Below are 27,928 nucleotides of genomic sequence, written 5' to 3' on the forward strand. Positions count from 1 at the left end.
TTAGTTCAAATTGTGAACCGTGGAATAAAACACAACAACCAGGTGATATTTAACAACAGCAGTGATAACATGTCGAAGAATGAGAGAAGGTTTTGATGGCTATGCAAGTGGTGGCTGAGCAGGCGCACCTGGCGCCCCCTCCACAGCCCCTCCGCTCCGGCTCTCGGTGCGGATCCAGCTTCGCTGCGTGTGTCTGGGACCGACATGGACTGAGTGAGGGCGCTCTTTCCTCCGAGAGCAGAGCCATACCCGACGATCTCAGCTCGAATCCACCCGAGAGCGAAAACAACAACAACAACAACAACACAGTCCCGCTGTCAGTCTTTCACATCCCACTCTAAACACACTAACACGGCATTGATGGTAATGTATGCGAGGAAACAACCGAGACTCGGCGATGGGTAAACACCTTTTTTCTCTCTCTCTCTTTGGTTTTCATTTTCTTCAATCCGCCATTTTTTCACTGAAAACAGAAATAAGTGTGTGGAAACTCGAGCGTTTCTCGGCCCCGTGGCCTCACGACTCCTCTCCTTGTGTTTGCAGGTGCGACCGAAGAGATTCTCAGCCCTATCAGGTACCCGTTAGCCGCTTTAGCCTGATTAAAACACTACAGCTCGGGCTTCTGGAGCCCCGCAGGCCGCAGACAGTGCGGAAAAAAAAAGCACCCAAAAAGTGCACGGCGCTGCCTCAAACTGGCCCCCAAGAGATGCAAACGCCACCCTCAACGTCTTTATAAGTATTCGACCGAAACGCAGACTTAACCTAACGTTCGAATTCAACCATTTTGTGAGAATTGCAGACCAGTTTTATTGACGCTAATCTTAGCCTGTTAGCTCCGATTAGGCCCAACCGCAGTCTTTCATTTTAAACATAAGTCCTGTCACTTTGTTACAAGTATATCTTTGAATAAGTACTAATAACCAATAAGTTAAACGTTCATGGACCAGTAAGGCACCAAGGTTATCTGCTAAATTGTTTACTTAATTATTACTACACTCAATTAACGTCATAAATGTATTCATCATGTTAATTGGTAGTACCAGCGTAGCTACTATGGCTATTTAATTAGAGCTTAATTACTGTCCTTACTCTATTAATATTAACCTGCATGAATAGAGAATAGCTTAGCAAATGAGCTTGTGAAATATTAAAAACTTTGATGTGCCTTGAACAGGTATAAATGTTTCCTGACATCCTCCAGGTGACAAAACCGTACAGAGTCTGACGTACAACACCTTTAATCGTTGCAATTTTATATTGTTATTTTTTAAATTTTGTCTTACAGACTCTCAAATACTCATCCAAGAGCCATCCGGGAGGAGACCACCGGCATGACAAGATGCGAGACTCCTCGGACGTCACGCCTCCCTGCAAGATGCTGCGGAGGTCGGACAGCCCTGACAACAAACACACGGACAGCATGGGGCACGGCAGAGCCAAGGCCGTCCACGCACACCGGGGCCGAGACAGGGACGGAGGTGAGACACGATGGGGAGGGGGGGGGGCTCAGAGCGAGCAGTGTTCGTTTACCTTCTGTTGGTTGTTGAATTTTAACTCAGCAGCCATGAGTTTTCTTGTTTTGATGGACTGAAGCAGGGGAGTTCTGCCTGTTAATAACAAAATTTGGCATCCAGCAGTGACTTCCTATCCATCCCCCTATGATCACTGCGTGCGTACTCCTGATGTTTGATCGGCTCTTTCAGGTTTCCATAGATCACATCCAGCACTTTCCTCTTGTTTCTGAAGCTGATGTGCTGAAGCTTAATATCAAACCCCAAATATGATAAAAGTCAAATTATACAACTCTGTGTCCTTCTGGCCATTACAGTAAATCAATTCATGCTTTTTGAATGTGGTTAAGTTAATGATTTATTCCAGATTTTGATTAAATGGCACTTCTATTAAAGCCATGTCATAATCCAACCTGAGGAAATCAAAAGTTTGATTTCTTACAACAAACATAACTGAAGTTTTTAATGAATGACCTGCTATCAGGAGTTTTTGAATAGTGGTTGTAGTGTGAGTGGAGGCCGAGAGCAGAGGTATTAAAATCCGGTCCTACAGGGCCACCGTCCTGCATGTTTTAGACGCCTCTCTGCTTCAGCACACCATAATCTAATGGTCATGTCTTCATCAAGTTTGTAGAAAAAAAAGCCCAATTAGTAGCCAATCAGGTGTCTTGCAACTTGGACAGATCGAAAACATGCAGGTCACTGGCCCTCAACGAGCAAGTTGGCATCACTGGCCTTGAGGAAAGAATGCTGGGATATACACTGATCAGAATCCCGCTGTCGTTGGGTCACCAGTGTGCTTGACGAATACCTTTACTTTTGACCCTCATTACTGGTTCTACTGATTTGTGGTTAAGACGTCTCGACGTGACATTAGAAAACAAGTATCTGCAGATCTCAGTACCTGTTTGTACTCTTATCCCGTTTCAGCTAATTTATCATTATTAATGTGAAACTTTATTACAACCATTCGGCTGGTGTGTGTATGGTGGCTTACACGGCCCTCATTTGAGTAACCTTTTCTTTACTATTTAAGATAGAACTCTACACAATCTTCCTCCTGAATGGTCTCTTTTGTGTGCTGTGGAATTTGAAGGCTGTTAAAGCTGGTCAAATCGGTTCAACTTCCGCAGTGAAAAGCGCCAGGTGTCTTTAGTGAAACCACTCCTGTTCACATCTTTTTTGATCTGGTTCTTTGTTGTGTAATATTAAGTCTTCGTGGCACCAGAATCTGTGGAACAAGACAAAACTTTAGACTCTCGCCGTGGGCTTGATGTTATTGTCCAGAGTCCTGTTCAACCATTAGTTGCACTGCTTCTGGCCTTTTCCCATGGTTCATCTAATCCTGTTGGGGCAGTTCTCATGTGGGAAAGTGTCATTTTAGTGTGAGCTTGTTCATAGTCGTATATAAGTGAACATTGTTGATCATTGCAGCGATGAACATAGATAGATCAGATGCTTAAGTGCAAAAGTCATGGAAATAATCAAATGAATCTGGGCGTGATGAAGCATCGTTCCTCTTTCGGCATCTCTTGTTTTGGTGAAGCTTTGATCGTCACAGTCACTGCGTGCTCTATTAAGACAGCAGTGTGCAAATTTGAGTCATGTTACCACAGCCATCTGTGAACCTGTCTCATTGCGTGACCTAATATCACAGATTTTAGGCCACAATGAAATAAATATCATCATAATTGCTGGTTTTTCGTCTGGAAAGGTCAAAATCTTTACCTGCCTTTCTTGAACATAGTGATCGTAAAACCTTGTGTCTTTATTTTCTCATCGATTGTGATATGTAGCATTTTTATCTTGAATTGTGATTGTTACTGAAGTCCGAGGTGAAAACTGTAGGATAGTGTCTCTTAACCTTAAACATCATGGTGGAGAGGAAACATGCAATGTGCAGGAAAAGACATGGGCATCTGGCAACCCTCAAGATAATTTCCCAAGGAAGAACATCAATGAGCCACATTTGAACCTGACCATTTTTGAGTGGACAAACTCGTGCTTTTGAACCAATCAGCTTGATTTCCAGCTATACCCTTTCACTTGATGATAAATTCTTAGACGTCTGTAATTATTTTACCCTCTGGAAGAGAGAAGGACATTTTTGTGACTTTTACTATTTTGGGTGTCCGTTTATGCGACAATGGTGCTCGGAGGCACTGAAGACAACTTTTTGAAAAACGCTTCCAGGCTGGAACTGTTTGAAAACGATCCGACTGTCTCCATGGAAATGGGGAAAATGCAATTTTTCTGAAACACTGCGCACCACGTCTGTTGGGAATAGTTATTATGCACATGCTCAGTATATATACAATAACAACAGTGTCTACCTCCAGAATGTCATGACTCAAAGTCTAGTTTCTCCTGGTACTTTTTAGTTTTATGGTTGACAGTCACCTGGAATAGTAATCCAACTTCGTCGTCTGTCCATGTTAATGTTTATAGAATATTATTCTCCCAGCTCATGTGTGGTTTCCTGACAAAAACAAGCATCAGCTTAAACTTGTAGCCTGGCATGCTAACAATATCGTTTTCAATTTTTCTGCCGTTTACATGTAAATGGACATTGTTTTCAAATACGTTCCCATGGAAACAAAGAATTTTTCTGGAACGTAAACGCCAAAAACGATGTGTTTTTACTTGAAAAGTCGTGGTGTTAAGGAGGCCTATAATCAAAGTTGCCAGTCATTAATATAAAGGGTTTGGAATTGAGTAAGGAATCTCCCTACTATCTCCATCATGTGGAGGGTTTAAAATAGTTTCATCAGAATTGGCTGCTTCTCCACCGTCAGTGTGGGTTTTTCTACCTCTGTGACTCCAGTCCAACCTCCTCAATTGGCAGGGCAGTTCCACGACTACTGAGCATGACAACATGCGAAGCACCACAATGTTCCTTCAAACTCTTTTTTGATTGGTTCGAAGAAATTATTAAATTCTCTCTCTACCAGCTTATAATATTCTGAGATGTTGGAAGTGGCATGTTTATGAAATTTTGGGGCAGAACATCAAAGAGACATCACTCTGGGTTTAGTTTAAGACGTGTCAATAAAATACAAACTGGTGCTTCAGAGGATGAATGCTCTGTCACGTCTTGTGTTGGTACTGAAAGTGAACCTGGAACTGTAATGGTCCAGCTCTGCAATGGCTCTTTGTTTTATTTTTTTATTTTTTTTTATGGTTTTCGTCTTCACATCAAACTCCACGCTGTCATTAGCATATTTTGTAGCAGCAGCAGGCAGCTTTTTAATCGGCAAATCCCCAATAAACCAATTACATGCTGCCTGTCCTGCAGCATGGAGGAAGATCCTTCAGTACCTGCTGTCTCCAGAGTTGACTTGGATAAGAGGCGATACTGGACTCCGCTTCTTGTGTTTTCCAGAGTTGGAGTAAGCTGTGGTGCGAAAGAAGATAGAGATGCTGGTTATGTCTGGGACAATTTCTACTGCTTAGCAAGTGTCCAGCTTGTAATCGTTGTCTTGAATATTAGGTTCTTTGACTTGACTATTCACCACAGTGCGAGAAGGCCTAATGTGTGTTTTCGTAGCACCGTTGGTTGGCTCACAGGTCACTGAACTAGATGAGTCCACCTGTGCCTTGATTCCCCAGCCAATACCTGTCAGCAGATAGTCAGCAGTGCCTGTTTAAGGGTGTTTGGTGTGTTTAGTCAAGTAATGTTTCCCAGCTACATCCAGCCTCCATTTGACTGTTGTAGGATCAAAAGGCCATCGGGCACAGTCCACCACCTGGAGCATGAAACTTTCCCATTTCTCATCAATACAGATGGAGCTTCAGCCAACTTTGGAATTAGAATTAGAGTAAAGGAGAATTAATTGGAGTTGAGCAATTGACTGTATTTTGCCATCTTCTGAGTTTTAGTCAGTCTTCAAACAACTGATGCTGTCACACAGAGGAGCTATGATTTCAGTTAGAGCGCAGTTGGAACATGTTAAAACAGAAGCGCAGAAAATGATGTAGTTAGCTTGACAGACCTCAAGTTGGTGCTGTTGGTTCTTTTTGTAATGAAACCACACACACATGCAACAATACACTATAAACATTAGCAATTAGAGTGCACAGACATTCTAGTGTACAGACGACCAAATTGGATAGTTATTACGGTGACTGTCGGCTATAAAACTACAGAGCCCCAGGAGAATATGGACTGGGAGTCATAACACGATGGAGGCAAACATTGTTTTAATTGTCTGTTTACTGAGCATGTGCAGAGGAGCTTTTTACCTCAGCATGTGCAGTAGCAGCATTTCAGAAAAGTTGCATTTTCCTCAGAGCATTTTCAAAAGGTTGCATTTCCAGTGGCTTTGAGCACCATTGTCAACAGAAATGTTCCGTTTTCAATTAAAAATGTTGTCAGGAGACAGTTTTGGGCCCTGTCCACACGAGCCAAGACAATCTTTTTTTCTCCCCGGCGTTCTAAAAAAATTAAATAAAAATCCATCCACACATCACAATGAACACGACTCAACACGATGCCTAAGGGCATTTAGTACATATGTCAGGCCTTTAGGGGCGCTGTGACTCATCAGATATACAAAAGAAGACAGAGAGAACATAGAAATATAGAAGTTGACTCCTGCTCATAGACTTATATGTAACTCTTGAGATATAGGGCTATGCTCCTGGTAGAATCAGTCGCTTCTGCAGCTCGACCTGGAGCATGTAGTCCTAGTGTGCACTGCAGTCAGCTGGAAACGTGTTGGGTGCAAGAAAGGACTAAAGTCCCGCTCAGTTCTGCCTTCTTTGTGGGTTAAAATGTCCCTGTGAAGACGCTGAAACCCAACTTACTCCCAATGAAGTGTAGAACGCTTGTAAGAGAGCTGTGTGTGACTTTTTAGTGCCTTAAAACTGCTTGTAATCGAAGCTGAAGGTGAAAATGCTGTTTTGGCTCTGGGCGTCCTGTCCAGTTTGATTGAAGATGTGGTGTTTATGACTGTGTTGCAGCTCTGCTGACATGGAGCCACAGAGGCCAGTCTGAGCTGATTGGATTTATACTTGGAACAATGTTCAAATTGCTGGGTTTTTTTTTTCCCCAAAAACATATTTACTTCTTGGTCTGTGATCTCCAGCTGCATTTTTTTTTCTTTCCTCTGGTTTTTCAAACTTCAGCTTTAGCTAATTAATGCTGAGACTATCGTGGCTAAACATACAATCCTAAAACAAATATTTCACTTTTGGTTGTACTCATCCAGAGAGTTTAATGAAAACAGATTTGAATAGGGTACAAAGCTTCATTTTTCTGCTTTCTGGTAGTTGTTGATTTCTCTCAGTCATAAGTGGCGCTTGAATTATGTTTATGAGACGAATGCATGCCAAATTAAACAGTTACACACATAGAAACAGTGCAAAACTGTCTGTCTTCATCAGAATGTTTGGGAAAACTCTCCAGATAAAGTTTCCTAACATTACTGGGTAAACTCATGTCTTCTTAGTGGGGATTGTCCATTTGTCTTCCATGTAGAGAGTTTAATATGTGACAGCAATTTAAATAAAACAAACATTGTTTTGTTTACAGTCCCCACAATATGCTGTCACCATCTGAGCAAAGGGCTTTGCGCATGTTTGCAGTGTTAATAAACAGCTTGGCCAGCAAGTAACTCTGGGATAATTCCCAGATTTTTCCAAAATGAACCAACATTTTGGAATTTCCAAATCTGTTTGGATGGAGCCTTTTCCCCTGGCCTTCATATTAAATGATTTCTGCTGTGTTTGGGAAAGAAAGGTGGATTCATGGCCCATTTGAGTAGAATCATAGAGAATGTGTGCTACATACATCCTGCAAGACACTTTCATACATAGGGATGTGTTTTTTTCCCAAAAATTCAGTCTTATTTTCATCAGTCAAAACATTTCATAGTAACATTGTAGAGTGTTGACAACTCGTAAGGGTGCAGTGATTTTTGCTTATGTTTTTAAAGGCAATGTTTTTCTGTGTTTTGTCAGGTTAAGTCATGATCAGAGACGTTAACCAGTTGCAGTGATTCAGCTGTAAACACTACAGCTTCAGCTGTGACTTCAGGTTTCTTTTATGCTGCAATGTGCATTTGTTGATAAACTTGACTTGACGATTCATCATAAATACCTGAAAGTCTTTATGGTGGCTGTGTAACCGCCTCTAATTTCATGCAGCTCAACTACTCTTGACCACAACTCCCTAGAAGTCTTATTGTGATCTTGTAAATTATAAAAGTTTGAAGTATTTTATAAGAGAAAGTGGCTCTAAGGCCCTGTTTCCACATGCTTAAATAGCTACATTCATGCATGACTGAATCCTTCTTGTGCATAGATGGAACTTTTTACCACGACTGTAGTGCTCACATGCAGCAGCAGCATTTCAGAAAAGTTGTTTGTCATGGAGATGGAGCGGTTTTTTAAAAATTGTGTTTTCAGTGACTCCGACCGCCGTTGTCATGTAAACGGGGTCTACATCTTTTCCTAATCTTGTTGAATTAATTGGACTCCAGCGTTGTTCAGTTCAACTTTATTTATAGAGCACCAAATACAAGACAGTCATTTCTAGGTACTTCGTACAGAGAGAAACCCAACAGATCCATGTGAGCAAGCACAGCGACCGTAGAAAGGAAAAACTCGCTCTAACGGGAAGAAACCAGACCTCGGAGGTGGCGGCTATTCTGCTGGCCAGTGGCACTCCTGACTACTAAATTACTTTTTCCACCAGCACTTCGATCGTTCAATAACAGCATAAAATTTTATTGTTTGAGTGGTGTGAGGTCAAACACATTGTGTCTATTTATGACTTTAGATGTAACTCCAATCATATTTCTATGACCAATACTAAGAGGTTCACAACAGGCTGAAAAGATTTGACGTCATTTTGGTGTCATAGATTCAACAAGACACTTTGAAACCTTCCTCAGGTTTTGCTCCAGGACCTCATCGCGCACATACTTCAGCTGTACGTCAATCTAAAAGGTGTCAGTCATGTTGAGTGGAGATCTGGTGACAGTGGAGGTTGGTTGAGTCATTCAACCTATTATAATGTTCAGAAAAGCTAGTTTTAACTGTTTGGAGCGTTCTGACAGGTTTACCCTGCTGGAAGTGCATTGTGCTCACAAAGACATGAACGTGTTCGGTAACAGTATTTAGATTGTCTTTAGAGTTCAAACCGTGTCTGGTTTGCATGTACGAACGAAAAGTGTGGAAACAAGAGCTATACTGTCTTGCTGTTTCCACCTAAATTTGAGTCGACCATCTGAAGGTAGAAGCAAAAAAATCAAAAACTCTTGTCGAGAAGATGTTATTGCAACTTGTCGTCCAGTCCTGATGAGCCCGTTTGAATAGTCGCCTCGGTAGCCCCGTCAGCTCAGACTTATGCAGTCTTCTGTCTCCGACATAAACAAGGACATCGTCTCTCAGAGAACTGCTGCTCACTGCATATTTTCTCTTTTTCACACTGCGCTCGCTGATTGTGTGTGAACGTGCCAGCACAGTTTCTGACGTCTTCATACCAATAAAGTCACTGATATATATTTAGTTTTTTTGCTACTCATTTTGTACTTCAGCTACATTCAGAGTGCTTATAATTGATGAACTGAAGAACGGATTTTTACTTAACACCATTCAAAAGACCCGAGACCATTATTTATTGACCACCTTTATTGTAATTGGCTTGCATAGAGAAAGAATTCATGCAGCTCTTTTGATTCCTTCATACATTTTGACGGCTGTTTGTGAGTTCTCAGCTGGTCAAAATCCCAGCACAATTATTCAATCTGTATTGTATTGTACGTAAAGTGTTTCTATGGAATTGGCGTGTGAACTACCACGCCTGTAGTATATAGTTCTTCACATGTGCGGGTAGGCGGAAAATAACAACGTTTGCGTCCAGATGTCATGACTCCCAGTCCATCTTCTCCTGGGACCTGGTAGTTACTTTTGCCAACAGAGGTGGCCGAGAAGGTTGTTTTGGTCCGTGTGTATTTATTTATTTATTGGTTTGTGTGTATGAATTTTACCAACGTTTCGCAAAAACTACTCACCCGAATTGCATGACATTTTCAGGGATGATTTCACATCATCCAAGGACCAATAGATTAGATTTTGGGACGTTAATGGCTGACCCTGAATTTCCTCCTCCATTTGAAGATGATTCAGAAAATTACGAACCAATCAGAGGCCGCCTCTCAAAAGGTATAGACCACATGGTATGAATTGACCAATCATGTTGCTCGTCACTGGGCGTCATACAAAACCGGAAGTCGGGTGCGAGTTGTATATTCAAGTTGTTAATTCGCTATATTTCAGCGAAACAAGATGGATTTAGACCAAATTAGAGTGTGACAAGTAGTGATGGACATTATACACATATTTTAAAGGCTTTGAGCAACACATCTGCTATTTTTCAGCCGTATTTTTTGAAAATTGACCGTTCAAATGACAGTTTGGACGGCATGCTGCCTAAAACCAAGTAGTGGAGTGAGAAAAATGGCAACGAGACACAGACACGAGATCTTCTGCTGATCTGGGGGCAGATTTGTTGCCTTGTTATTTAGTTTACCTTTAATTTACCTGTTAGGTCAATTGAGAAGCAGTTGACATTTACAGTGTTGACAGTGAGATATATGTATTTATTAGAGATGTAAATCAGTGAACACCGCCCAGGGGCAGGGTGAAAAATTCTGGTTCTGGTGCCGTCCACAAAGCTTTACACAAGTCTGGGCTGCAGGATGGAGCAGTGGTTGCGCTCTCACCTCACAGTGAGGAGGTCGTGGGTTCGAGGCCTTTCTGTCTCGAGTTTCCATGTTCTCCCCTTGTGTGCATGGAGGTCCTCCGGGTACCCCGACAGTCCAAAAAAAACAGCACCGGGGGTTCCTCATCAAGATCTTCGGCCACCACAATCTCCCCCTGAGCGCTTTATGGCTGCCTACCGTTGTGTCAATTCGGTGAAGAAAATTTCAACATTAGGGGGGATCAAATATTCTTCTTAGTTCTTCTGATTATCTAGACGACACCGTGCAGGAAGCCAGCTTGTAGCTCGTTGCTACAGTCCGACGATAAAATTTGCAGTGTCACTGCTAATCTTTTTGACAAATTGCTCATTAATGACCAGAAAATAAATACTGCCAACAGATTTCATGCGGTTTCTCCCCCTAACGTTTTGGCGGCGAACTGCTTTGTGGCACATACGACCTCGACGTAGAACTTCCAGTATGAAGGGACTGCAGAGAGGCTGCAGACGGCCCTATGTGTACTGTAGACTCTGTAATATACTGAGGCCTGCAGCCATGGCAGTCTATATTGTCTGTCTTGCAGTTGAACCCTCTAAGCTTAACGTAACGGTTCAGGCAGAGTACAAATGTGTAGACTCAGTCACGCACTACTTCGCCATTACTTAAGCCAGACAAACCACGAAACAAAACACTGAACATTAACGACTAGCCCAAGGAAGCAGCCTCATCCTGAAAAGTGACCAACTCCGAAGAAATCAGTTAGTTCTCTAAGTTTTCTTCTCAGTTGGCTACCCCGATTCCCTTAGATTAAATTGATGAAACCTCGTGATCCATCTGTCCTATAGTGTTTTTTTCTTGTGTGAGGGAAACATCTCCCCCCCCCCCCCCCGCACCCTTATTGTGGTGGTCCGCCTCTCCAAGACAGATGTCAAAACATCCCTACGTGCATACAACCTCAAGTGTCTAAAAATAGCTGCTTCACAGCTGAGAAGATTAAGTAAGAGCAGCTACGGTAAGAGCACCTACGGTGTCTAATATTTCAGACACTCATTTGTGATGTTTCGAATGAATTTAAAGTCGATGAATTCTTGATCGTATTCCATACAGCATTGTCTATACGGTCATGATGCCAATTATTGTTTTTTGTTTGACAGGGTCATCTGTATTTACATTCTGACTGTTGGTACATCAAAGTGATGGACAAATAACATGACTGCATGTTGGTAACATCTGATATGGGCCGAAAGTATTATCACAACTGTTCGGTGTTTTGGCTTCATTGATATTTGGAGAGTTTGACTTGAAGGTTAAAAAAATTGGATGCATTTTCTTGTCTTATTTATTGTGTTAACTCCTTGACACACTTATAAAATTAAGGTTGAAGTACTTTTACGAATCAAATTAGTTTAGTCATGTCACGATATAGTGAATGATGAGGATGAATACATTTTTCATGGATTAAAAAAAAAGAAGACATTTTAATGTATTTTCAGAGGCTTGTAGTATTTCGGTATTGAGTCTTTGACAGTTTTCACACTGACCTGATGGGTGATGCAGACTCATGAGAAGCAGAATCAGCCACTCACTGTTTCAGAAACATAGTGAACTTTGACCAAACCTAATAACATGTGTGACTGTTGTCATAGAAACACAGCAGCCACTCAAAATCGACTTCAAGTTTATTTTAAGAAAATAGACATTAAGTGGTCCATTCTAATGCATTGTGGAGAACTAAATACAACATTGTGACATGTAGATTGTGCTTCTTGACAGTAATATATTTCCTTTTTTTGCTGCCATTTTTGCTGATGCATCCAATATACTTTCTTGCTTTCTTAAAAAGTTGTCTTTTCTTTTCTTTTAAGGTAATAGCTTCTTTTCATTGATGATGGTTTTCACTTGTGCCTGTACCTGACCCACCTCACTCCAAACGCCACTGCATGTACTTGTTTATGTCCCCTGTATTTGGCACATTGTTTCTATCTGCACCCTAAACTGAGCACCTGTAGACTCTGAACTGTGAAATAGTTTCTATTCTCCTCTTATTAGTTGAATATTGGATCTTATTTGTTCTCTGCAGGCCTCCTATAGCTCAGTCCCCAGGCCTCAGAATGTCGTCCTCACACATATTTAAATCGGTAGGGGAACAAGCATGATTGCCAATACTTAAATCAAAATAAATCAACATTTTCACAGCGAAGAATATTTTATTCTTCAATGAAACACATGAACAATACAGATATCCAAATATGTGTCAACAATTTTGAAATAAAAAATGAGATCATAGGTCCATAGAATTAGTCCCACCTGTGTTGATTCTGGATAATGCCACAGCATGTTGAAAAGAAATTTCCTCCTCCATTTGAAGATGAGTCAGAAAATTACAAACCAATCAGAGGCCACCTCTCAAAAGGTATAGACCACATGGTATGAATTGACCAATCATGTTGCTCGTTACTGGGCGTCATACAAAACCGGAAGTCAGGTGCGAGTTGTATACTCAAGTTGTTAATTTGCTATATTTCAGCGAAACAAGATGGATTTAGACCAAATTAGAGAGTAACAAGTAGTGATGGACATTATACACATATTTTAAAGGCTTTGAGCAACACATCTGCTATTTTTCGGCTGTTTTTTTCGAAAATTGACCGTTCAAATGACAGCTGGACGGCATGCTGCCTAAAACCAAGTAGTGGAGTGAGAAAAATGGCAACGAGACACAGACACGAGATCTTCTGCTGATCTGGGGGCAGATTTGTTGCCTTGTTATTTCGTTCACCTTTAATTTACCTGTTAGGTCAATTGAGAAGCAGTTGACGTTTACAGTGTTGACAGTGAGATATATATATTTATTAGAGATGTAAATCACCAGCTTCATCACGATATGATACAATGTCGATATGTTTGGATGACGATACTGTTTGCCGATGTCACGATTCGATTTGTTTCACAAGCCTGCGATTGATATGATGTGATATTATATGCCCATCTCACACAAGCATTTACATTTATATCAACTCACAAAAAACAACTGAAATATAATTTGACTATTTTATTTCTAAGGTCTTTTAGGTATCAGGCATTAAATAAACAAGTGTAAACAGTAGGGGTGCAACAATAAAACACTGTAAGTTCTCATATCTTTACAAATGAAATATGAAATGGCACCTGTGATACTCATCGCTCTTTTCGAGTTGTTGCTCAGCATTTGTGGAAAGAAACTGGTCAAAGCTGGCGTGACAACAGACACGGTTACGGCGGCGCTAGCATGCGGGTCAAGCCCGTGCTTCTTTAGGTGCACGGCCAAGTTTGTTGTGTTTCCCTGAGTAGTTTAACTCGCACTGATACTGTTTGCATATGGCGTGAGTTTTGTCTTTTGAGCCATCTTTCCGTCGGAATCCGAAATTCTTTCATACCGCCGATTTATTTCCAAGAGGTCAGTGTATGTCGTCCTTTTTATGGGCTGCTCGCGCTAGCCATGACACCACTGTGCACGTTGTGTGAAGGCGACGAGAATGCGCAGGAAATGGTGACACCGACGTACAGACGTGCTACGTGAATTTCAAAGTACAGGCGTACCTGAAAGCTGACTATGTGAATCGATGTTGTCATTGTGCATCGATGTAATTGTATCATTAATAAATTATTAAGAAATAAAGCTAAAAAGGCAAAAAGCAAATGCAATGATCCTTCATTATTGGATGTGTGGTATTTGTGGACACATTTTTTAAAGTTTGCAGAAGATTCCAGTTGATTTGCAGCAGAAAAAAGAAATGAGGAGCTATCAAATGAGGTATGAGTTTTAGGTGTGACCAGAGAGATGAATCTACCAGAACGTAGACTGAGATTTGTGTCATGGTTGTTGCGGAGGCACTGGAGATATAGAGCAGCTTCATAAATGAAATGAAAGCAGTGAGTTTGTCAGTGAATCCCAGCAGTAATGCTGAATGGAGCTCCAGTCACGAAGCAGATGTGGTAACTGTCAAAATCTGATACAACAGACTCCAACCCTTAAATAATGTTCTGAAGGGACAGTTCCAGTCTGATAATCGTACACAACTCCGTTTTCAGAATGTTGCCGTGTAAACGCAGAACTTTTTTGAAAAGGAAATGCAAAAACGATGTGCCTTCACTTGAAATGTTGGGTAAACGGGGCCTCAGTTTAACTGCACATCATTACATAATGCTTTAATGTCTGCATCGTGCAGATAAGTGAGTCAAACAAAAAGCATAAAATTCTTTCTTACAGGTCTGTGTGATTTTCTGTAACCAACTACAACCACTCGGCTTACTTTTTTATTTTTTAATCGCTCATTAGGTTATAAAACTGCATGGTCAACAAACTGTGCAACACAATATGAAGTTTTACGGGCACATAAAAAATGACGGCCGTGATTTTGTGTACGATATCATGCAGATTTTGCAGATGCTGTCTGAAACAAAGCATCCTGTTAAAGTGTGTTGTTGTATTTGGTTTGTGTTTTAATGTTTATTCTAGTTTCTTCTCTCCTCCAGGCTCTGTGAACTTGATATTAGTTATACTTGCTTAGTACTGATGGCTCTCTTCGGGTGCTTTTGTTTGTTGCAGGAACCAGTTATTCTCCACAAGAAAACTCTCACAACCACAGTTCCCTTCATAGCTCCAACTCACATTCTAACCCCAGCAAGACCTCAGACACAGTAAGTTTCACTTCTCAACTGGCGCAGGAGTCTTTCATGGAGTTTTTACTGTGACAATACTAAATAGTTGCTCTGCACAAGCTCAGTACTACTCCCATTGTTATTGTCCATAGGGTATTGTTTTCTGTGCATGTGTGTGTGGTTTCATTGCAAAAACAACCAACAGTGCCATGTCTTGGCCTGGCGTGCTAACTACATCGTTCTCTGCGTTTCTGCCGTTTCCACTTGAAATGTTGTCGTGGTAACGGGGCCTTCGTGTTGATTTGTCCGTGAAAGGAGCAGCTTGTGTTGAAACTGTTGAATTCAAACAGAGCACAAGCTATGACTCTGAATCTTTTAAAAAGACCAACCAATTCAAGTTTGGGCCGGTGTACAAGCTGAGGCTGTCCCTGGCATCAGCTTTCCCTCCCACTGCCATAGCATTCTGCTTTCATCCCAATGCCTCCTGTACATTTCAGATTACGTTACATGCTCTTGCATCAGACTCTCCCACCACACACACATTTGCTGTCGCTGTTGCCTGGCCTCGCCTTCCTAAATATTTGCTTCTTCCTGCAGCCTTATGAACCTGGTGATGACTGGTCAGAGCACATCAGTTCCTCTGGGAAGAAATACTATTACAACTGCAGGACAGAGGTGTCCCAGTGGGAGAAGCCTAAAGAATGGCTGGAGAGGTAATGTAACGCCCTTATCACTGTTGGATTTCAAACACAAGAAGCACATACATGGTCAATATCATTGTTGTGTCTGCGTTTCACAGAGAGCAGCGGCAAAAAGAGACAACAAAGACTGCAGTTGTCAACAGTTTCCCCAAGGACAGGGACTACAGAAGGGAGGCTATGCAGGCGTCGGCAGCCCCCGGCTTCACCGGTCCCAGTAAGTGTTTCATACGCTGATGAGAGGATGAGGCTGTGTTCTGCGGGTTTATGTCACTGTCTGCAGGGTTTCAACTTTGGCGTGTTTGTATGTAGGTTTGAACATCCAGCTCCTGCCACTGTGTTTCCTGTGTGTGTGAATGAAAAACATGATTTTATCTAGCTGAGGCGTGTCAAACACGTTTTGATTCAGTGTCCACATACAGACCAGTTTCATCATAAGAGGCATGGACATGATCACCTTTTTCTCTTTATTTTTCACGTGAGGACTGCTATGCTGTCGCCATGATTGCTAATCAACAGGCGCCTAACATCCATACCAGTCAAACTCTTGCATGTTGCGGTATGAAAAGAGCTCTGCGTTTGATTTTTTTTCCCTTATAAATTTTAAGAATTGATTTAAAGACTATTTAAAGCAGACTGGATATGTGAGATTACCAGGTTATGGCTCCTTTTAAATTGAAGGGTTTTCAGAGTTGATGTGATGAAAAATGTTCAAACAACTACAACTGAAAATAACTACAATCTTGAAAGAAACCTTCTGGTGCAAAACGAGTGAAATGTCCAGACAGCACGGCTTTGAGGCGAATGCTAGTTAGCTAGCTTTTGTGGCAGTATTACCGATATCTCAGCTCAAGTCTCGGTGTTGTGTTGTGTCTGCTACACTTGAGAATTTTTATTATTCTTTGTAAATCAATGTTTTATTAGAAATTTGAAAAATCTGTTTGATAGTTTGGTGGCTGGATTGAAACCTCTTGCTGGCCAGTTTTGGCCCACGGGCCTCATGTTTGACACCCCTCATTCAGAGAAAGCTGGTGTAATAATGGCTTCACGGGGAACGTCCATGATGTTTTCTGACATGATTTTCTGGTCGCTCGATGAGGGTTTTTGCGAATGATGTAATCCTGCGTTGGGAATCCCGTGCTCTGTGATAACTGGAACGCCGCCCAAATCTCATAATTGTTCTCAAACACTCGGCCACGACTGATCATGCTGAATCGCATCCTGTTGAGGTGCTGTTTTGCAAATATTGGGCTGACGAATTAAACAGTTGAAGCTGCCAGTGGATGCATTCACCAGTTACAATTCAACACAGATGAACAGTTGATCCACTTAATCTGACATGATATCAGATTTAAACTGGTTGGTTATGCCCCGTTTTCTTCTGCTGGAGGTTTCGGATAAACAGAATCTCTCAATCCTCACTGATACATAAACTGTTGGGTTAGTAACAGGAACAAAAGTGAACAAGCTGCAGTAAAGAAAACCAACTGTCATTAAGTTGGTTCTCCTTTCTGAGTAGTGGATAAAATCTGGAATTGCTCAGATGCTGTTGAAAAAGGGCAATTTAATCTCAATTAGGATTTTTCTTTTCTGGTTAACATAAAACGCTGGCACTTTCACTGGTATTTGGTCCAATAATGTGCTCGGGAACTTGTACCTGTCCTGGTAAAATTGCTGTAATAAATCACAAACTGACACCTGAAGTTTGGCACCAGTGGCCTCACTTCCAGCTCCAGATGTCTGTAGTAAAACCAATACTGGTCACTTCTTCTTTTAAAGAATCTTGTCTGTTGTCATGATCAAAAAAAGCTTTAAAAGTGTTGTGATCATGTGACCAGGGGTTGTTTTTTTATATGTGAATCTTTATGTGGACTGATTAAAACTACCAAGTCTCAGGAGAATAAGGAGAGTCATGGCACTCTGGAGTCCGCCATTGTTATTGTCCATCTACTCAAGCTTGTGAAGAACTCCTTACTACGGCCGGCCAAGGTGCGCATGCACAATAGCAGCATTTCAGGATTTGTGCCTTCCTCCGTTTCCATGGATACGGGGTCAGAGCTTTTTCGGAAAGTTGTGTTTTCAGTGGCTCCAAGCACCATTTTCATGTAAAAGTACCCCCAAACGCATTAAAAGGTTTGCATTTTCACTTGAAAACGTTGTCGTCTAAATGGCGCCTTCTACTCAAAATCGTGGCATTTGGTCCTCTTCTGTGATGTTCTGCACTTGGATGAAAACCCCCCAAATCTTTACTTTTAAAAAATGAAGCTCGGATTGATTCGGTTTTGCAGATATTGGACTGTCTTCTTGTTGTGCTTTGACGTATTTCCACAGCGATGTTCACGCTCAGTTTATCCCAGCTGTTAAAAAAGAAAAGGAAAATTGGCCGAGCTGATCAGCTGAATTTACTGATCGCCAAACAATTTTGTAAAAAAAAAACACCTCTAAAGTCGACGTTGATCTGCTTTGGACTTTCCTCCTGCTGGCTAAATGAACCTAATGTTTCCCTGGGAGGGTGATCATCTCCAACCAGCTCAACCATGTGCAGTTTGTGAAACACTTGGTCTCCTGTTCCTCATTCCAATGCTCCATTTGAACTTCACGAGCTTTTCTCCACCGTGTCTGGATCACGACTTTATGGACTCGGTGCCATGTGATTAGCCCAGAACATGGTCCCATTAATCAGCCGAATGAGTGAACTTGTTGAAGTCTGACCGAGCCGACGGGGTGAAAGGCGGGCCGCCAGTCCATCACAGAGGGACTGGAGCCCCTGGCTGTTCAGAGCAGCGACGTCCAATCCTGCTGCCTCAGGCTCGCGGTGTGCTATCAGACGTTTGCTTGGCTTGATGAGAACACCGAGGCGCCTCCTTAGTACATATAATTAAACATCAACTCTGTGTTATATGCTTAATGTGTTTGCGTTTGCCAAATGGTGCAGTGTGACAGATCGGAGGAACTCCTGCTTGTTGTGCAGTTGAGTGACGCCCTCAGTCTGAAAGCGGCTCAATGAGCCGAGCTGACAATGAAACACGATCTGCGGAATGCAGCAGGAGTGGCACATTAATGTGGCTAAGCCCTGTCAGATGTCAAAACACTGTGGTTTGTAGCGTTCACGATTGCTCGAGGAATAATAGATGAAGGGTGTTCTTGGTGGAAAGTTGTAGAGCTGCATCCTGCACTTTTCGAAATGTGATTGATAATGTGTTACAGTAATAGTTTTCCTCTTCCTGCTGAGTCATCAGACGGGCCGTTTTCGAAGAAGTGCAAAGGATTAGACTCCCTGTGACGACGAAACTTGTTTGTTTCTGTCTCTGCAGAGTCGACCCAGGTGGAGAAGCCCTCAGCGGCGGCCACCACACAGTCCCAATCATCGTCATCAACATCAACATCATCATCATCATCAGGCTCAGGGAGCATGAACCCATCATCTGGGCCCGCCGGCTCCTCAGCCTCAACAGTTCCCGTGTCCCCGGTCCTCCAGTCCCCGGCCCCTCCGCTCCTCCAGGACCCCACCCTGCTGCGCCAGCTCCTTCCGGCACTCCAGACCGCCCTGCAGCTGAACAACGCCAGCGTGGACATGGCCAAGATCAACGAAGGTCAGGGGATGCAGATTCACCAACACCAGCTTCTGTTCTGAGCTCGAGTGCCGATGACCTGCTGTGTCACTTTGACCACAGTAGTGAGACGTTTAGAATTTGGCTTCGACGTAATGCGCCTATTTCATTCTCTATTCCTGTTTTTGGTTAACAACCATTACAGCCACTCGGGCGGAGAGTTTTCCAAACACACCAACCTTGAATGAAAGTCCTGTTGAGTTGTTGTTTCACTGAGTCACAGTCGTCAATTTGTCGGATTTCTCTGAACTAAAATTAGCTGCTGGTGTCAAATTTCTCACTCTGTTTGGCGAGTCGAGCTTCAGCCTGAAGCACATTTTTAAGAAAACAAGTCTTTATTTTTTCTCATTATTTTTACACGCACGTGTTTAGTTCTTGCGTAATGAGCTCCACACATGTAGAAACACCTCGGCGCTTCTGCTGCAGCTGCACAAGATGTTTCTGACCATTCAGTTTCCATACTGGGAAATTAAAAGCAAATGAAAGGAACGTGGTGGTTTTATCCGAGTTTTGGCAAAGTCTTTTTTTCTATCTGGTTTGATGTTCTCGACCAGTGATTCCCAATGTTTTTCATGAGTCCCTTTTCTCTGAGAATAAACTCTTGGGGTGTTTACACTCCATCTCGAGGTGTTTGGTGAACTGCTGTCGCTTCAGCTTGCAGTTATTCTAACTTTCATTCACCAGTTTTACCCCGTAAATAACACGTTTATTAGTGTTGCACCATTTGTCATCAAGGCAATTGAAAGTGCTTCACAAAGGGAAATAAATACATAAGATTATATTAAAATCATAGAAGTAAAACAAGATATTAAGAAAATAAAAGCACATTTAAAAGACAAGACCATTAAAACAGGAGAATAAATGGCTAAAAATTTCTAATAAAGCGAGAGAAAAAATACATTTAGAATAATGAATAATTAGAACGATTACAATGAGAATGCTGCAGTGAACAATCATGTTTTCCGCCCTGAAATAAATAAGTTGACGGTTTGAGCAGAACTCTGGTGTTTTGAAAAGTTTGTTCCACAAGGGGGAGGAACCCGTATGAACGTATGACCTGATTGCTGCTTGACTTTGTCTGGTTCTGGTTCTGGTTCTGGGAACACGCAGTAGAGCCGCCCCAGACCGCCTCATGTCTGGATGCTTCTTAAGGAATTTATTAATCGTACATATATTTTGGTCCAAGGCCACTGAATCGCTTTGTAGACCAGCAGTAGGATTTCAAAATATAACCTGTCTGTTGGTTCTATGAAACTATTTTCTGTTTAACTCTGCTGGTACTTTATTCTTCTTTCTTTTGCTTCAGCCTGATACACCCACAGTTTTTTTTTGTTTTTTTTTTTGCGCTGTTTACTTTATGAGCTTACTTTTGTGTATCTCACAGACAATTTATTCTAATTTAGTAAAACAGTTTTGTGACAAATTAATACTAATGCACCTATTGTTAAAACAAGGGATGGAATGTTTTATTAATTCCGATAGGAGAGGGGAAGAGCTGGATAAGCAAGTTGCTTCTCCCTACTCCTTTTCAGACGGCAAATTCTCATGTTGTTATTAGTACTAGTAATGTTTCACTGTCTTTTATTTGTACAAATGTTAGAAATAAAGATACATCAAATGTCACACCCCTTAAAATCAAGAGGGCTTCGCGCCCCCCCATTGCTCAAATCGCAATGCAAAACGATGCGTTTTCCCTTGACATGTTGTCATGTAAACAAGGCCCGAGTCTGCACCTACTTCCTTTTCTTCAAATGTCTTAAGGCTCCCTCAAACTGCGCGGTTCTCGGCCACCGTCCGAGAAAAAAGATCGGATCGTCCGAGAATCGTGACAAAATCCTCAGTCGCACCTGAAATTGGTCGGGCTTTGTGCAGTTTTGAGACGGCTGAGCGATCGGTCGGGTGCCATTAACAGATTGTGTCTGATATTTGAGGAGTCGTGGCGGCGAATCTGAATCCGTCATCTTATAACAAACCGATAGAAATACAGTTGGCATGACGCAGTTAACCACGCGACACCGGAAAAGCACTGCATTACGCGGTCAGACTAACCGTGAACATGGGCTTCAATGGCGATTAGAACGATGCGAGTCACCAAAGAAGTCGGCACAGATTCTGCTCCTACAGTCTGCAAAAACGATTATTTAAGGTCGTCTTGTACAGTTGTGAACAGTTTTGAAGGCCTTCACCACCCCAACAGCCTTTAAAAGTGAGAGTTGAAGTTTTTGCCCCGGCCCGCTGATTCTTGCTGCTCCATGAAGCTGTGAGGCGAAGCGACTCTTGTTATTGGTCTGCTTCTCTCGACAGCCCGTTTCTGACCTTCACACTCTTCATCCAGAGTCGACGTCTCCGCTGGGCAGTCGATGTGACGGTGAACCTGTCCTGACCTGTGCGTTTTCCTCTCTGCAGTTCTCACGGCCGCTGTCACGCAAGCTTCATTACAGTCGATGCTCCATAAGATCCTCACCGCCGGACCGTCAGCTTTCAACATCACGACTATCCTCTCTCAAGCTGCTCAACTCTCCAACCAAGGTGACCGCCGTCTTCCCTGCAAGGTCACGCCTGCATGGCTGGTTAGCGCTGATCCCTTCTCGGCTGCTCTGTGCGTCTCTCCCAGCAGCTCAGCAATCCAACCAGTCGCCGATGTCGCTGACGTCGGACGCCTCGTCGCCGAGGTCCTACGTCTCTCCGAGGATCAGCACGCCGCAGACCAACGCCGGTCCTCTAAAGCCCCTCCTCAGCACGCAGCCCGTCATCTCACAGACAAAAGTAAGACGGTGTGGTAAACAAGTACACATTACGTCCAGCTCTGTGTGCGTGTGTGTGGGAGGGAGGGGATGTTAGGACTTCTTCTCCTGGGAACTGAACTTCCTCCGAGGGCACATCAAGTCGAGTTTTGGTGTGCGTGAAGCTAAAAATACTCCGGAGTGGGAATCTCAGTTGGGAAGTTTTGTTTCTTCAGCCTTTAAAAAGCTACTGGAATGATGATACAGATATGAAAGAGTATTTTACACCCTGAAAGAAGCACAGGGTCAGTTTTCCGATGAGAGCAGATGAAAGATAATCCTGACGTGCCGCTGACGTTGTCTTCACCGGGTTGCGTTGCAGGTGAGCACGCCGGCAGCGAAACAAGCATCCCACAACCAGCCCACGTCCCAGCAGCCCCTCGCCAGCGATAAGCAGCACAGCCACGACGGCACCACGGCGTCTCCACGCACCATCCAGCGCCAAGGGTCAGTACACAGCTCACCGTACTTTGCTGCATGACGACGGGTTCTATGATATGTTGATCCTCATGAGCGTAAAATAATTCATCGTCCTCGTGCTCTGATCCCGTCTGCGACTGCTGCCGGGCCGACGGGAAACTCCATGTGTGCACAAATGTGTGGCTGCTCATTCATATCAGAGTGAAGATACAGTTTTCAGTCAATCTGTGTTTTGTTGTGCTCCTGCTCCACCTGCTGGCTGCTACTGGAACAGCAAGGGTTTTCTCTCAGTTGATCGTTCATTGAAGTCATTCACTCGTTTGTAGCAGCTTCCTAAAGGAGTGTGAAAAGTGAGTTCCTGTATAAGGACACATGAAGCCATGAACAAAAAACAATCCACTCAGAAAAGTCTGACATTGAATGTGATGTGGTTCTTTTTTTACCTTCTGCAGTGTGAGCTCTATAAAATCCTGCTTTGGAGCGTGAGTTACTGCTGCTCGTATGCTGGTGGGAATCAGGGGAAGGAGGAAGAGCACTGTTTCCTAAAATCAGCCACCCAAGCCTATTTAGTTTAAATTAAATAACCGCAATACATTATCAGAATTGCATGCTGGGTAATCATATCAATTGGTCTCTTGGCTTGTTTGCAGGTCAGCTTCATGACTTCAGGTTGTCTCCTGTTCCACACAGTTTCATGAGTGTAACATTTTAATCCGTCTAAAAGAGATTTTTGCATTTCTGGCCTGAGAATTTATGCATCATATTGAATATCTGTCCCTTTGGTTCAGAGTAAATTCCATTGATGACGTGTTTGGACTGAAATGAGCAAATCAATGAGCATAAAAGTGATGACGGATGTAATTGACATTTTTGTCGAAAATGAGATGAAAATTTCCATTGTGATGAAAACCAATCAAGTCTTTTTGATAGTTTTTTTTTCACTGTGTTGGCTTGAGTAACCGTCTTTACCCATAAAATAGCCAAAACAATGTAGTTTTTACTATAATTCAATGTACTGATTTACTGTTGGTGAAGTCGTGTTAAGTTGGAAGAACAAATTGCTGGGAAAAGAATTGAACATTCCATAACAGACTGTATTTTTCATTTTAACTGCCAGAGCAGCCAGATTTCATTCATTCTGATTGACTTTCAGTGTTCAGCTGTACAGAAAACCTACAAACCTGCTTCTCTCAGGTTGTGACGTTAATCTGAGGCTCCGTTTACACGACGACGCTTCGAGTCAAAACGCTTCATTTTTTATTTTTTTTGTTTCAGAAAAGTTCAAAGAGCAGCGGCAGAAATACTGAAAATGATGTAGTTTACATATTACACATAGTTTTTTTGTTTTAGTAATGAAACCACACACATATGGAGAGAACAAAACACTCTAAACTATGAACATGTTCGTACTCAGACATCCCAGTGGACAGACGACCAAGTCAGATTATTATTACGGTGACTGTCAAAATAAAACTACCAGGCACCAGGAGAATATGGACTGGGAGTCATGACACTCTACAGGAAACAGGAAATTGTTATTGTCCGTCTACTGAGCGTGTGCAGTAGCAGCGTCTCTGCTGTCAACTTTTTCAAAAAGTTCCGTTTTCTTTGACTCCAAACGCTGTTACTGTGTAAACAGACGTACAACTCCTCATCGTGTGAACGGGGTTGAGTGATATGCTACAGGGAAGACGGAGTAAATTATTGCAGCGCCTCATAGTTGAGCCACAACTTTTCCACGCGTCTGTCGGTCGAGAACTGAGGATGACGGCGAGCAGCTGGGTGGTTAACGTGTCGCGGCCTCATGTTCCCTGCAGCAGCCAGCGGAGCCCGTCTCCCGGCCCGAACCACGTCGCCTCCGGCAGCAGCAGCAGCGCGCCCAGTTCAGGCTCGGCTCCGCCCTCCGCCTCCTCCTCCCGGCCCTCCTGCTCCTTCACCCCCACCCTCGCCGCTCACTTCAATGACAACCTCATCAAACACGTGCAGGGCTGGCCTGCGGAGCACGCAGAGAAACAGGTCGGTATCACACGGCCGCCGCCGCCGCCGCCGCCGCCGCTTCTCCGCAAAGACTTGTCCTGGTTAACCGCGACTCTCTTCTGTTCTCTACTCTGGTGCCGCAGGCGTCCAGACTACGGGAAGAGGCCCACACCATGGGCAGCATCTGCATGTCGGACAACTGCACCGAGCTGAAGAACCTGCGCTCTCTGGTCAGAGTCTGCGAAATACAAGCAACGTTGCGCGAGCAGAGGTGAGAGAACCGGCCGCATCCCGGCGGGACAAATGGAAAGTGGACCGTGGTCCCCCCGGCTAACCTTGGTCTCCTGGTCTCCTCCACAGGATACTGTTCCTGAGACAGCAAATCAAAGAACTTGAAAAGTTGAAGAATCAGAATTCTTTCATGGTCTGAGGACTTCATTGAAGGAGGTCAGAGAGAGAGAGAGAGTGACAGAGTGACAGAGAGAGTGAGAGAGTGAGAGCGAGAGAGCAGGGGAGAAACATTGCACATAGTTGGTAGCTTTTCAGTTCCTCTTGAGCCCAGTCTACACACACACACACACACACACACACACACACACACACACACACACACACACACACACACACACACACACACACACGAGCTGCAGTTGGGCGGCTTTGGACCGTCTGGGCTGGAGAACCTGGAGGGAGGAATGAAGAGTCGCCGTCGCGGGAGGAAGCAGAGGAAGAGGAGGGTGATTTTACAAGACCGGAGTTTTGTAAAGAAGCAAACCCGCAGCGGGGAGGGGGAAAAAAAATGTAGATTTCTTGTAGATGTTATTATCTATGTTGTAAATATGTTTTGTAGATTGAAGCCATGGAAAGCCATGCCTATCAAAAGCTTTTGACATCCAAACTAATCAAAACGCCGAGGCGGCTACGTTCGTTAGCTCGACTCTTCCTTCATGTTAACTCGTCCGCAGACTTAAACAGCCCCCCCCCCCCTTTTTTTTATCCCCCCCACCCATCTCGGTTCAGAGATCACCGAACCATCAGCAGCACGAGTCAACGGAGGCGTCACACACTGTCGTCTCCGTAGTTCGTCTCACTAGTTTTTTTTTTTTTTTTTTTTTCATTTTCCTCCCCTTCGATCTCTGTAAACTTCTGGGCGTCTCGTTCCCAAGAACCAGAGCGTGTACTCAGGCACGGCGAACCCCCCCCCCCCGCAGATCTGTCCTCGCCGCTCTCGATGGTTCAGGGATCCGTTTGCAGCTTCTGGTGACCCTGCATTTTCCCAGTCTGAAAAACAAAAACAAACAAACAAAAAAAAAAAAAAACAGTGCCTGGTGGTGTGATGGAGTGAGTGATTTTAAAAGTAAGAAAATATAGAAAGAAAAAAAAAAACTAAAACGTAAAAATAGGAGATGTGACGGCGTGCTGCTTTGGACCATCCCCCCCCCCCCACCTGACACGTCACGCCCTCGTTCAGTTTCTCTCTTTGTTGTTCCAGCTGTTCTCACCCTCAGACCACCGGTTCATTCCTTTGTACAGCCGCTGACCTGAGCAGCGGAGTTCTGCCAAGAGGGATTTCAAAGAAGTTAAAAAAAAAAAACCTAAACTAAACAACAAAAACATAAACAAAAGGTTTTATTTATAAAGAGCTGTCGGCCAATCGCAGCCATTTCCACGTTTTCTTTCCACCGGAGCGGCATTCCAGGCCGGGGCCCCGTGGAGCGACCTCTCGAGTCGGCGCAGGGCGGCGAGACGTCAAAGGTCAAATGTGAAAATGTATGTATTGTAATAAACATGTTAAACTAAAGCGAGCACTGGTTCATTTCATTGCAGCGGCGGGGGTCGGTCCGCGCGCTAGTGCCTTGTCGGAAGTCTTAAGCCTCGTTTACCTGCAGCTTTTCTTTGTCAGCGACCAACAGCAGCGAAGCACGTCACAGTTTGGTCCCCCAGCATGTCTCATCCCCCCCGGTGTCTTTTTTTTAATTTAGATATTTGGAGAGCAGGGTCCTCAGCTGCTGTTTAACCGTCTCACACACCCCCCACCGTTAGTAACTCAACTACACCACACGTTCAGTAAAAGGTGACCACAGCATTGCTTTGTATATTGTTTCCTGAAGTATATTGACTAAAGAAATAAAATATGCCTCTCCAGGGCCATGTTGTTCTTGGGTTATTGACGCTCCGCCGCCTTGTGTCTCCGACTGGAAAAGGTCTTTGACAGTTGACTGGAACCGTGTCACTCTTCTAGGGAGCAAAACCTAAATCAATCCGACTTGAATTGTATATTTTCAAACTTGTCAGTCTACTGCCCCCTGCTGGTGGGTTAAGTGGGCTACGTTTCCAGAACATGGATTAACAACGGGGAGATTCACATTACAGCAGCAGTGAGATAAGAGAAGCAAAATGTCAAACTAGAATTAAAAGGGGCGTCATGGCTCGGTTGCAGGTTTGATTCCCATTTCCACCTGTACACGTGGCGAAGTGTCCTTGAGCAAGACGCTGAGCCCCAAATTGCTCCCAGTGGATTGACGGCGCCTTGCATGGCAGCAGCCTCCATCGGTTTGATCTTTGTGTGATATGAGTGTGATTAACGACGTAACGCGCTCTAGAAGTGAAGCCCGTTTATCGTTTAATGAAGCAAAATACACAATAAAAAAGGCTCATGTTTGCAATGAACCGGCAGCGTAAGATAAAGGTCATAACCCTGATTTTAGGCATTTTGGCGGAGGACCGGAGCAGCCAGCCAAGAGGTCACGTGACCCCGGATGATGGTGTAATTTTGATGCGATTTGGTTCAATTGTTGGAAAACGTTTGTGAAAACGGCTGAACGGTGGAAGAGCGGCAGGCAAAGAGTTTGATGAGAGCCGGTCCCACAGCAGATGACTGAACTACTGAAGAAGTTGCAGGCGAAGTTGAAGGCTCTTCCTTTTACTTTGGGTGTTGTCAAGCAGGAAGCAATGGGCCTTGCAACTATGGCTGTCTGTGGGGGTTTGGTTCAGGTTCAACATCCGTCTCCACCAGTGCACCAGGGGCATGAAGTACATCCAGGAACACTTCACTCAATCCAAGGAAACGTTGAATTGATTTCTATTTATGACAACTGACATGGAAAAACAAAATAGTAGATAAGAATAAAGTTAATCCAGGCACTTCCTGTTGACAGTATGAGGTAAAAGTAAATAGCATAAACATGGTTTTCCCTTTGGTAACTTATCTGACACCTCCTGCTACAAAAACCCAAATATAAATAAACCCTGTATATATATATATATATATATATATATATATATATATATATATATATATATATGGGCAGTTAACTTCATATTACTTATTTCACTTTTCTTAAGGATTTCCCCCGGGGATCAATAAAGTGATTCTGATTTTAGACACTTTATCAAGGCCTAAGCAAAGGAATTCCATTAATGTGTCCACCAATAGTGTAAATTTATGAATGACAAAGAAGGTGTGTGAGAGAGAGAGAAGCTGGAGACATCATGTCTCTGGTCCCTCACAGATAAATTTCACACTTTAAAATGTTGGGACCCCCCCCCCCCCCCCCCCCCCCCCCCCTCACACACACA

General features: G+C 43.3%; 1 protein-coding gene across 2 annotated transcripts; it reads left to right on the forward strand.

The window, feature by feature from the left end:
* Positions 1-185: 185 nt before the first annotated feature.
* On the forward strand, positions 186-26,496 carry waca (WW domain containing adaptor with coiled-coil a). Of its 2 annotated transcripts, none has more exons than XM_080489664.1 (13): positions 186-401; positions 544-574; positions 1,286-1,478; positions 14,808-14,899; positions 15,458-15,573; positions 15,660-15,775; positions 18,873-19,151; positions 21,576-21,698; positions 21,787-21,935; positions 22,275-22,399; positions 24,190-24,388; positions 24,493-24,620; positions 24,710-26,496. In XM_080489664.1, the coding sequence occupies exons 1-13, from the start codon at positions 361-363 to the stop codon at positions 24,777-24,779; spliced, it is 1,662 nt and encodes a 553-aa protein (XP_080345790.1). In that variant the 5' UTR covers positions 186-360; the 3' UTR covers positions 24,780-26,496. The 2 variants fall into 2 exon arrangements, with proteins under 2 accessions (XP_080345790.1, XP_080345789.1); XM_080489663.1 differs by having other exon boundaries at positions 228-401; positions 21,784-21,935.
* Positions 26,497-27,928: the final 1,432 nt, after the last annotated feature.

Source organism: Lipophrys pholis (assembly GCF_963383615.2).
Source record: "Lipophrys pholis genome assembly, chromosome: 20".
Classification (NCBI taxonomy): Eukaryota; Metazoa; Chordata; class Actinopteri; order Blenniiformes; family Blenniidae; genus Lipophrys; species Lipophrys pholis.

What these genes read in the sequence shown, in the direction of transcription:
- waca (XM_080489663.1), top strand. Translation starts at nt 361, where the DNA reads ATGGTAATGTATGCGAGGAAACAACCGAGACTCGGCGATGG. An exon ending in CCAGCAAGACCTCAGACACA is followed by an intron (nt 14,900 to 15,457) that starts GTAAGTTTCACT and finishes TTCTTCCTGCAG; the next exon opens with CCTTATGAACCTGGTGATGA. An exon ending in GCAACGTTGCGCGAGCAGAG is followed by an intron (nt 24,621 to 24,709) that starts GTGAGAGAACCG and finishes TCTCCTCCACAG; the next exon opens with GATACTGTTCCTGAGACAGC.